Here is a 12835-nt window from a genome sequence, read left to right as displayed (position 1 = left end):
TATTTACAGCTGCTGACAATGGGAACTGTTGTTGAATAACTTATCTTGAAATTTTTATCATGACAAAAGAACTCTAATCCCTCCTCTGTCAATCATTGTTTCGCAAAATCTAAATGATAAAATAGCTGTTATCTCTATGACTGCATGTGTTGCATACCTTTAAATAATGCTAAAGTTGGATATTTGCAGCTTTTCCTGTAACAGTTGCTTAATATCTTGCTTCTGTTGTGTATGGTGATACTTCAAAGCAATATGAAAGTGTTTAAGATTTTAGCCATTTTTGTAACAACTGTACTTCACAACTCCATGATTTTAGGATTTGTGAGTATACTTTGAAATTAACTTTGTCTTATTTTTAACGTAAGCTGCTCTTTTGTAACATTTATCTCAATTCTCTCAATTTTTCATGCTTCTGCAAATGCTGTTCTCCTTATACATAATGAGCTCACAGTAATTACATTGAAAAAATCAATCTTTTTTACTGTATTTGGTGCACTCTTTATCTAGTTTTATGTTATGGATGAGATGCTGCTTTTTGTAACGCAATATGGTCCATAATGTAACCAGTCGTCTATATCATCACCAATTATCTACTAGATTTGGGCCTTAAAATTCTGTGAATGAATGCTGATGTTTTTCTCTATATAAAGATCGTAACTTTTTCTTGAAAAGTTTCCTACTATGCAGATCAAAGAGTTGAATAGATTGTTAAAAGATGTTCTTATCTTCAGTTTAAATGCCATTTTGTTGCAATTCTCCATGCTTTTCCATTGTTCAAACCCCCTGATGTCCCCATAACAACTGCAAATGACACCTGTTTGAAACTGCTTGCCTTGTTCAAGCTTTGATCTCCCTCTAAAATTTTTAACTCCCCCCCCAACCACTCACTTCCCTTCACTCCCAAGCTGATGATGTGTCTTATAACTGAACTCTTCTTTTAATAGAGCTGCACCATGAATTTATTTATTGCATTCAGTACCTCCTCATTAGTTATTCAGTCCACCCATTTAATATTCAGCATTCTCCTACAGTACCATATTTAAAAATCTTTTGTTCTCTTCTTGTCTGAATTGCTAATTGTTCACATTTCACTTCCATACAAAGCTAAGCTTCAGATAAATACCCTCATAAAGACTTGCTAACATTTAAGTGTATATTCAATTTTAACAAAATTATCTTTTCCTGAAGCACTTTCACATCAGTTCTTCTTCTGCTACACTCAGTTCTTTTGCTTCCCAAATAACAAAACTCATCTGCTACTTTTAATATTTGATTTCCTAATTTCATTCCCTCAGCATTACTCAATTTAATCCAGATACATTTTGCTTTTGTTCTGCGTCTTCATTTACGTACACACTGTACAAACCATTGCGAATCGCATGGCAGAGGATACTTAGCATGCTACCACCTTTTTCCAATCATAAATGCGGCACAAGAAGAATAACCACTTAAATCTCTCTCTGTTTGCTGAATTATTCTAATCTTCTCTTTGTGATCACAATGGAATGATGGGTAGAGGGCTGAAGCATTTCTATAGATTCTTCATTTAACATGAGATAACTGGCATCTGTCTTCAAGGAGTGTCAGTTTGGGTTTATCAATATTTCTGTAAAACTCTTATATGAATCAAACAAACCTGTGACCATTTGTGCCCTCCTTCTTTGAATACACCCGATATACCCTTATATGCTAATATGTTTGCCTTACTTGTCTGACGGTACATAGTGTAAAGCAAATTGACCTTTGTGGTATGCAAAGTCAAAATTTAAAGTTCGAAAACACTCTAAGTTCTCATGAATTTATTGTGATAAAAAAAAAATTTCAACGAAAAGACCAACCAGACAGAAACTGAAATGAGTGATGTATTATATTGTATTACACTACACTCACTTCTATCATGCTGTGAGTTCTAAAGACCATTTACTTAATTATTTAATTTAATTATCAGTGACTGAAGCTGGCATAAATTGCACAGTCGAGTCAAATTATTTTAGTTAATTACTTAATTTCTTACGTAATGTAAGCACACAATGTAACATCAGCACCATTTCCTTCCTAATGATTCTCCAAGAACACAGAACAAAATGTAGTTCTATAACAGATGACAATGTTTTTAATAAATCTTATTTTAGCAAGTAGAATGCAGAATTGCATCAGAGGCTTTCAAGCAGCCCATATACTTTGTGCCTCTAGATTCTTACATGAACAATCAGTCTCAATAGGATACAAATGTGATCTAAATAAGATACATTACAATGTTCCTTAATGACGGTAGACTTTATTTACTTAGTACACAAGTCCAACATTCTGATTCTATTCAGTTTTACTGCTATTTATAATTTTTTACTTTCTTTGGGTTTTCAAGTTATTTTGTTTCAGATAGGGTTTTGATCTTTTATTTCTTTGACATGAGAAGATTATCTTTGGTTATGGATTTTTCTTTTGTTATATTACATTCTGTATGCATGAACATTGTTTGTAGATGTTGATTTTTTTTCTCATTTTAACATTGAATAAAGTTTCATTTTTACACATTACTGTAAGATCAGTACATTTTACATATTGTTATTTTGGTACATTTTTACTCTTACATAACACCAGCACTGTTGCTGTTACTTTTTTACTCTTGACGTTGGATTTCTTTTTTACCATGGGTAGATTTATTAACTATGCCCACTATTTGACCAAGTTTCACAGAAATCCATGAAAAAGGCCATTGATTAAGGACTTTTTCAAAGGTATATCACTACAATGTCGTGATTAACAGTGTCATGGTTTGATATTTGCTCATGCGAATGACATCCATTGTAGTCAGTCAGAGCAGCTGTCTGATGTTCTATCCAAGGGCATATGCCACCAGGCATCAGATGGCAGCATATGAAACAATTGCATAAAAGAATCACAAAATGCTCAATAACACTAGCTTCCTGGGGAAGAAAAGAAGAGAATGATTAACTGTCAAATGAGAGGCAGAGGTATGCTCTTGTGTAACAAGTTTATAGCTATCCTAATCTATCTACTGAAACTGTGTGGGCTTAGGGAGTGTCAGTCTGTCACAGAATTTTTCTATCACCAGTACACACAATTTTTTTTCATTTCATTGGACAGTTGGCAACAGTTTCTGATAATAATGATAATAGTAATAACGTACCCTCTGTAACATCTACAAGCACTTACTTTGTGACTTTGTAGTTGATTACTTGGAGTCTGATAAAATCTTTATTCAGTTTTAAGTTGGCCACAGCATACCTCCTTCAATTACCAATGCCACATCCAAACCTAATTGTCACTCCACTGACTTAGGTTACTAATACTAATTCATTTACTTAAGGTAATTCTCATTTATTGTTCCAGTCCAGTTGCACATTTTTAAATAGATTACATGTTTTGATCTTTCTGGATCATATTCAGATCTAAAACAAAGTGAAACTATTAAAAGCTTCTCACATTGAAGTTCACACAAAATTCTGTAAAATTTTGCTAATCTTTATTTTATTTTTTTATTTATTTTTTTCCAACAATGTTCTGATCTGTTTTGTTCACCATGGGGGATCTGTAACCTCAGAGATTCTCTTTTTAATTTATTTGGTACATATCTCTCAATTGCCATTGATACTATCTTTATGAATTTAAATCATATCTGATCTATGCTTACACACACACATTGTGAGGAGTGGAGACAGTCTTTTAGGAAGACATGTAGTGAATTTTTATCTGCTTTTTTAAATAGTGATATTTTGCTTTTTTGTTGGGTTTGAATGTTACAGCATTCAGTCTCACTACAACAACCTTGTGGTCACTAATCTGTGTATCCTTCATGATGCTTCCTATTTGATCAGGATTATTTGTTGCTAAGTGGTCAAATATGTTTTCACAACCATTTACACTTCATGTGGACTCCTAAACTAATAGTTTAAAATAATTTTCAAATAATGCATTCATTATGATTTCAGACAATGATTTATGCCTACCACCTACATTAAACATGTATTTTTGCCAATACGTTGAGGATAGATTGAAGTCACCACTAACTATAATTGTATAAGCTGGGCACCCATTTTAAATAATACTCAAGTTTTCCCTCTGCTGCCATCTTGACTTTGGGGCTGGTGAAAGGAACCAATTATTAATCTCAAGAAAGAATAGGCAGTTTTGGTTGCTAAATGATTTTTTATTTATTTAATTTGTGACATGTTTCACTCTCACTGGAACATCATCAGACATCACGTAAAAAACACTCGAGAACCACTGGCAAGTGTACAGAAAGTCGTGCAATCACCAAACGTGGCACATCATGTAATAAAATTTACAGGACACTCGATGACTACTGGCAAGATTACAGAACGTCCCGCAATCACAAAAAAAAAAAAGGGGGGGGGGGGCACGTTGTCCAATAAAATACACAGGACATGTCCACCTGCATTACGCATATTCACTCTTAACACAACAAAGAGCATGTTTACCATGTATGCCAGATGTATAAAGTGTCCTTATGGCACACATGCTCCTACAGCTCCTACAGTAGAAACTGAGACTGCCTATTCTTTCTTGAACATCTCAGGAGACTGGTGCACCATGAGCCAAAAGATGGAGTAGTATAATTTTCAATTATTAATTTATTCCAGTAGTCAAGTAGAGCCTTTACCCAAACTAACTCACAGGAACTATTTCTTCAATTGAACTGCAGTACCTATAGTGACTTGAACTTAAATGCTTCTTATTAGCACGTAGATTTCCAGTTCTTTTCCAACAAAGCTATGACAGTTTACAACTACAATACTGCTTGTTGCTGGGTATGTCTTCGTGTGTTTGCCTTGCACTCTTTTAGACTGATGCCCTCTCTGTAGGTTCCTGAGACCCTCTGACCTAATAAAACTAGCCCAGCCCCCTCCATACAGCCCTAGCTACCTGTGTAGCCATGTCATATGCATGGTGGATTCCTGACCTATTAAGCAGAATCCAAAAACCCACCACCCTATGGTACAAGGTGAGAAATCTGCAGCCTATGTTTTTGTAGTCTGATCCTGCAATAAGTGCCCTGAAATGTTCTATCTTTAGTTTGTTGTGCCTGGTGCTCTATCTGGGATTTTTTCACCAGGTTCACATCCTCAGTTCTCTTTTTGTAGAGTTCTGTTGCTGCTTCTATTGCATTTTCAACAAATCCAATGCAGGATTCCAGGCTGTACTCAGTGTCTATAGAGATAAAGGTGACAGAAACCTCAGCAGTCATGACACTAGGTACCAAATCAGTACAGCCTGAGGTCCTGCAAAGGATGCCACAAATGGAACACTTACAACAAACTAAAAAAACAAAACGTCACCATGTAGATGTGTGCATGGGACCAAAGATGAAAGACCAGCACTTGGCCTGGCACATCGGGCTGAAAAGCATGTGCCTAAGAACCTTTCTTGAGGGATCATGCCACAGAGGGAACACCTGGAACCACAGAGGATAAAAAAAAAGCTAACCCACAGACAGGAGCTCCAGATCAAAGAGGGAACGCCTGCAATAAGCAATGAGAGGGAAAAGTGTAGGTATTAACAGTGGGTCTATTCCACTCAACAAACAGACTCGGGTAGCTTCTGGTGAAGATAACGAGTCACATTGTTGAAATATAATGCAAGAATAATGCTGATATCTAGCAAGAATACTTGACACATCAAGATGTTAGAGAATAAGTGCATTGGTGAGTAAGTTTAAGATGGTTAATGACTCTGAAGAGGCTTTTACAAGATAATATACAGCCACTAGTCCCCTTTTATTTCGTATATGTCCTACAAGAAAAAAAATGTTGTGATCTATGTTAGAAAAAAATAATGTTCACAAATGCCTTGTCCATCAGCTGCTCTGAAGTGTGGATAAACTGGCAGAAAAGAACTGTGATTTAGAAATTGAGATAAGCTGCAAAGAAGTTTATTTATTTACAAATAAGGCAGACTGTAGTTGGGACAGTTGCACATCTTCAGCACTACAGAAGATAATAATTTTCAATTATTAATGTATTCTAGTTGTCAAGTATAACCTCTACCCAAACTAACACACAGGAACTATCTCTTCAATTTAACTGCAGTACCTATAATGACTTGAGCTTCAATACTTCTTATTAGCACTTGGAGCTCTGGTTCTTTTCCAACAAAGCTATGACAGTTTACAACTACAATACTGCTTGTTGCTAGGTATGTCTTCATGTGTTTGCCTTGCACTCTTTTAGACTGATGCCCTTTCTGTAGGTTCCTGGGACCCTCTAACCTAATAAAACTAGCCCAGCCCCCTCCATACAGCCCTAGCTACCTGTGTAGCCATGTCCTATGTATGGTGGATTCCTGACCTATTAAGCAGAATCCAGAAACCCACCACCCTATGGTACAAGGTGAGAAACTTGCAGCCTATGTGTTTGCAGAACTGTCTGAGCCTCTGATGCAGATCCTGTTCTTGGCTCTGTATGAAAGAGCCACAGTCAGTTATGTGAAAGCTGCTACAGTGGTGAGTTCTGCCTTCATCTTGCAAGCAAGACTGGCAGCATTTACCACTTGAGTTAGCCATCTGAAACCAGAGAGAATCTCTTCCAATCCAAAACAACACATTGTTAGTACCAACATCAACTACCACCAGCAGTTGGGTACATGCTGTGTTCTTCATGACATCCAGAAGCAGCTTTTCCACATCGGGAATGACTCCTCCTGGTATACACACCAGGATTATTTCCCTTCCTTGGCAACCATATCCCTAATATGGCCCATTATGTGCCCAACATTGTGGCTCCCAACTGACAGTAAGCCCATCCTCTGTAAATGGCTAGATCTTGGGGCCATCAGGCTTCCTCTGGAATGGGGCAAACAACTGCATCTGGCTTAGGGATTTTGTCAGCCACAGGATAGTGTCCAAAATCTGTTTGTCAGATGAACTGGAGTGACCCTCTGATCAGCCTTCTGGAAAGTCTTTTACTGCCTGCCACACTTCTGAATGATCTCCCACTCAGTTATTCTCAGTGCGAGCAGTGCATGGGGTGGGCACAGTAGTGGAGCAAAAAGGGGACACATGGGACATGCTGGACATTCCTCAGATCCCATCATCTGGTCCCCCACAGTAATGCCCATTGGAAACAGCCTCAAGCTGTGTGACTGAAGCCAATACTGCCTGGAGCTGTGAGCGGAGGGTCACAAAGTCAATTTGCATTTGAACACAGCACTCGTAGTCCCTATCCATACCAAAGATGCCAAAACAAGGTTTACAAATTCTCTCGACAAATGAATCTCTATTAATTTATATTATTATTTTATAAATGAATCCAGAAATAAATTTAGTAAATTGCACCAAACTGCTCAATTAGTAATAGAAATTTTAAGTGTTCCAAATGTCTTGTAATTTCAAATGTTTCTAAAAGAAAATAATTTCAACTGTTCATTAAGAACTAGTACATATCGGTTGTAACATCAAAAATAAAGTAATTTATTTTCACAGATTTTAGCTTGAGTTATAATACATCAGGTATAAAATCATATGAAATTCTTTTAGAAAAACAGCTGAGATATTGTTAATCTACTAAAAACTCAAAAAAATATTTTTGGTATCAATTACTTATGTTGAGAAAAGATAATGCTAGAGGAGAGTGTCCCTTTAAAATGTGCACGCAACAATGGTCCATGAGTGTCTGTTGCAATTATTTGTAAGACCTTACGTGTGATAATTGAGTACAATCCCCCCCCCATTTGCAATGCTTGATAGGTTTGACCTTCTAAAAAAGTAAACATACCCATAGAATTTGCTGTACCTTCCTTCTCAGACTTGTAAAGTAGCAATATTAATTTATTTTGCTCACACATTCAAAGATGATGTGACTTACCAAACGAAAGCGCTGGCACGTCGATAGACACACAAACAAACACAAACATACACACAAAATTCTAGCTTTCGCAACCAACGGTTGCTTCGTCAGGAAAGAGGGAAGGAGAGGGAAAGACAAAAGGATGTGGATTTTAAGGGAGAGGGTAAGGAGTCATTCCAATCCCGGGAGCAGAAAGACTTACCTTTAGGGGAAAAAAGGACGGGTATACACTCGCACACACACACATATACACATATCCATCCACACATATACAGACACAAGCAGACATATTCAGAGGCAAAGAGTTTGCCAAACTCTTTGCCTCTGAATATGTCTGCTTGTGTCTGTATATGTGTGGATGGTATATATATGTCCAACTAACTGATAATTGCTCCTTTATGTACTTTCTTATGCTTGGGATCTTTGTTTTGAAAATGGCTCATATTTCTACATGTATCAAGACAACACCTTTGATATGTAGCATCTTACATTAATAGTACTTTAAATCCCACTGATTGCTCTTTGCAATCTTGTGCATTTTTTAATCCTTCAGGTACAGCAGGGATAAAGCATTTACTAGTATGTTCTACTACTGCAAAGACTTCTAGTTCAGCTGTAATGCATGGTCCCTCACAGTCTGGCAGCAAGAATTAACCGAATTTGAACGTGGAATATTAGTTGAATCTAGACGTATGGGACATTCCATTTCAGAAATCATTAGTGAATTCAATATTCTGAGATCCACAATGGCAAGAGTGTGTTGATAATTCCAAATTTCAGGCATTACCTGTTACTGTGGACAATGCAGTGCCCAATGGCATTCACTTAGCAATCAACAGCAGTGGCGTTTGCATAGAGTTGTCAGTGCTAACAGACAAGCAACACTGTGTGAAATAACCACAGAAATCAATGTGGGAGGTATGATGAATGCTCCAGTCAAGACAGTATGACAAAATTTGGTGTTAATTGGCTATGACAGCAGACAACTGCCACAAACGCCTTTGCTAACAGCACGACATCACCTGCAGGACCTCTTCTGGGCTTGTGACCATATCAGTTGGACCCTAAATTCTTGTAAAACCATGGCCTGGTTAGAAGAGTCCTGATTTCAGTTGGTAAGAGCTGATGGTAGTGTTTTGAGTGTGGTGCAGGTGTGATGAAGCCATGGACTCAAGTTGTCAACCAAGCTTTGTGCAAGCTGGTAGTGGCTCCATAACGGCGTGGCCATGTTTATATACATGGAATTGACTGGGCCCCCTGGTCCAACTGAACTGATCATGGACTGTAAATGGTTATGTTCGGCTACCTGGAGGCCATTTTCAGCCATTCATGTATTTCATGTTCCCAAACAATGTAGAAACTTCTATGGATGACAATGCACCATGGCGTCAGGCCACAATTGTCCACAATTGGTTTGAAGAATATTCTGGACAATTTGAGTGAATGATTTCACCACTAAGATCACTTGACATGAATTCCATTGAACATTTGCAGGACATAATCAAGAGTTCAGTTTGTGCATAAACTTCTGCACTAGCAACACTTTTGCAATTGTGGACGTCTACAGAAGAAGCATGGCTGCACTTTTCGGAATCTCTCATTGGGTTCTGGACTGCAGTTGCTCACTGACATATTTTCATTTAATTTGTCTTAAAATCTTGGAAGTCTGGGCATTTCGAAAAATTTCTTCTGTGTTTCTTCTGATTTGTCGTAATTGTAATTTTGAAATGTCTTTCTTCTAGCGCATTCTTGCTTTCTTGATTCCAACAAGGGTGTTTTGGTTTTTTGTGAAGAGCGATCAGATCTTTTGCTGTTTTGATGATTTTAGTTTGAAATTTCTCCCAGTCTTCTACATGTTGTTCTTCCCATTTTTCAATGATTTTGGAGTCTTTGCTTTTGTGCAGATCAAATTTTGGGATCAGCGGTGTTTTTCTTTTGAATTTCCTCTTGGGTGTGAATTTAATTTTTTTCTGGTTAAATGATGATCATAATCAATATTTACAGCTCTGCATACTTGTACACCATGAATTTCTTTCTGGTAGTCATATGATATTGCAACATGATCAATCTGAAACTCTCCCAGATGATGCATGGGTGATCACCATGTTTTTTGTTTTTTGCAATGTTTCCAAAGTGAGGTTGACATAATTTTTAGGTTGTTTTGTTGGCAAAATTCAATGAGTAATGTACCACTTCTATTGGTAAATTTGTGTGCTGGATAGTTTCCTACTGTCTTGTTGTATCTGTGTTCTCTGCCAATTTGTGCACTGACGTCACTGAGTAGAATTTTCACATCATCTTTTGGAATTTTGGCCATCTGTGTTTCAAGTTCTTCCCAGAATATGTCTGTTTGTTCAGGCTCTTTTTTATCATCATCATTTGTTGGTGCATGTACATTAATAAAAGTGTAGTTTTTTGTTGTTAATTTGATTCTTAAGATTCATTAGTAGATTGTTGATGGGTTTCACGTCTGTTACTGAGTCCAGCACTTTTTTGTCTACAATAAAGGCCATTCCAAATAGTACTGCTCCTTTGCCAATTTTCTTGTTTGTTCTACTTTTGAAGATTCTGTAATTATTGTAGTCTTTCATTTCTGAATCTTGCAAGGCGAGAATTTGAATTTTCTGCTTCGTGAGTTCTGTTTTGAAGTTGTGTAATTTTCCTGCTTGAATAAGTGTCTGAATATTGAAAGTGCCCGTATACATGTGTGTTTTTCGTGGAAGTTTACGAGCACTCTCTCGTATAAGTCAAAGCTCCCCAGAATCCAAATGCTTGGCTGCCACTTTGACGTGGGCGGATTGTCCACCTGGGGTAATTTTGTCATTATTTGTATGAGTCATGTTTGCTTGTCATCAGTTGTCTACCTTTGATAGTTGTGTAGAGCCAGGGATTGTAAGTTCCTGGAGCATGTTTACAGCTGCACCTCCTGGTGAACAGACACCAACCCTACTGCCACTTGCTCTAAGTCAGATGCAGCATGGATTCTGGTTGTCATTTTGGCCCACAGGTGGTATTTTATTTCCCACCTACCCAGCATATCTACTGAGCATTCCCCTATCTGCCACCTGGGGACACACCAGATGGGGTTGACAAACCCCACACTGGTTATTATTATTATTATTATTATTATTATTATTATTATTCTGCTGACCTCCTGACATGTTATGCTGACTGGAATGAATTGCACAGTGGTTTTGCTCTGTATGGTGGTCATTGTTGTTGTTAAATCTCACTTCTATGGCATAGCTTTCATATCTCCCTGGTTTAAATCAATCAATCAATAGAATCTAGGATGGAAATGAATATCTCCATGTTATATTCTGAAACGTTTATCAACTTCTCACAAATGTATATGGGCAATTTTATCTGAAGTATTCTTACCACATTTTGGTGCAACAGAGAATTATTAATGTACCTAGCCTTGTTTAAATGTTTTTCAAAACATTCCCTATGGCTGCTTCGGTACACCCAGAACAGTTTCAGGTTAAAAACATTTTTTTCTGTAGCTTCTCCTGCACTCCAGCAAGCCAATATTTGCCTAAAATGATCTTTCAAATTCGTTCTGTTTCCTACAGTATTTTGCTGCCTCTGTGGCCCATGAAGTGACATCATTCTGGATAAAACTGCTGACAAATGCTATTCCTGTGCATCTGATTAGGATCACAGCATTACTCCATGAAGTGCTTCTAAAAACATAACCAAGTGGATGTTTTTATTTTCTGGCAAGAATACTTGAAACAATCTGTGGCATCTTGAATTTTCCGGCATCATCACAAACGAGAAGAATAGCACAATCCCCATATCACATAGTGAATTGTGCAATAATAGAGTTAACTGCACTCACTGTGTGTTGCATGGCATAGGACCATGAACGAAACTGTTCTTGGAACCTTGTGTAACTAATTTATCTTCATGTACTATCTCCTTTATTTCTGCTAATTTTTTCTTTACTCCATCTGTTGCCCTAGTGATATATCTGTGTTGAGTTTCTCTATTGCTTTAAAACTCAACCTCCGTTTGGCTGTCAGAATGACTAGTTTCCAGCAGACATCCAAGAAGTAAATTCTATTACCATCTGCAATAATGATTTCTCTTGTTCAGAAACAATATTGCCTACTTTATGAGACAGCTACTGAACAATTTTGGATAAATTGGTTGCCTGTCGTTTTAACTTCATTTACTTCATCTGACAGCTTTTGCAGAGCCTCAGATATTCTGACATATGCCAATTTTAAAATTGCTATTTTTTCTGATAATTCTTTCACTAAAGCATCATGTTTTGACAATTGTTCCTATTCCTAATGTGGTCTTGTCCTGTTTTTAACTATCTCCTCTCTTTCACAGTGTGAAATCTCATTCTTTGTTGCAGTGGTCACTACCTATGCCTCTAAAATTTCACCTACATGATTCGTTAGAACAGATGTCATAGAACACATTACTTATAATTTTTTAAACAGTGCCGCTAATGGATCTGTCAATTGGTTTTTCTGAGTAGCTGCTACTTCCACTTCAGGATTCAGTTTGACTATATTATATTTGGTAGAGTTAATATATAATATTTGCACTCTTGTCTTTACCATAACCTGGATTTAGCACATTTTTGTTTAAAATAATAACTCTTTCCTGAATTAAAATAATTCATCACAGTACTAACTGCACAATGTATTCACTTTTAACAGTGGTGGTTGCATCATAATATGACTACATGAAAAAACAATTTAACAGCGCCTAAAGTAAATTTTGTACAGATTTGCAACTTCACTATTCCCTACACCTAATTCCTGAATATTGCATAAAATTGGAATTAATTTACTATGAAACTAGTATGCTGAATTATGAGTTACACTGATTGCTTGCTCCAGTGATGACCAACCATCTCCTCTTGTTACGCTGTTGGTTTTATTTTTTGTATTTGTTTGGTCCTATTCTTTCAACAATCACATTCAAGCAATATACATTTCAAGGAACAGAAAATATTGAATATACTTCAGTGCATAAATACGTATGTA

At 36.9% G+C, this 12835-nt stretch overlaps 1 protein-coding gene across 1 annotated transcript in view; it reads left to right on the top strand.

Annotated features, from left to right (window-relative positions):
* Positions 1-279: 279 nt before the first annotated feature.
* LOC126455534 (uncharacterized) overlaps positions 280-12835 on the top strand; it is a 205752-nt gene continuing 193196 nt past the window's right edge. Inside the window, exon 1 of the mRNA XM_050091284.1 lies at positions 280-321. Coding sequence (XP_049947241.1) covers positions 307-321 — 15 coding nt within the window. The 5' untranslated portion in view covers positions 280-306. The remainder of the gene's footprint in view (positions 322-12835) is intronic.

Source organism: Schistocerca serialis, chromosome 2 (assembly GCF_023864345.2).
Source record: "Schistocerca serialis cubense isolate TAMUIC-IGC-003099 chromosome 2, iqSchSeri2.2, whole genome shotgun sequence".
NCBI classification, from domain to species: Eukaryota; Metazoa; Arthropoda; class Insecta; order Orthoptera; family Acrididae; genus Schistocerca; species Schistocerca serialis.
This window is presented reverse-complemented; position numbering and strand designations above follow the sequence as displayed.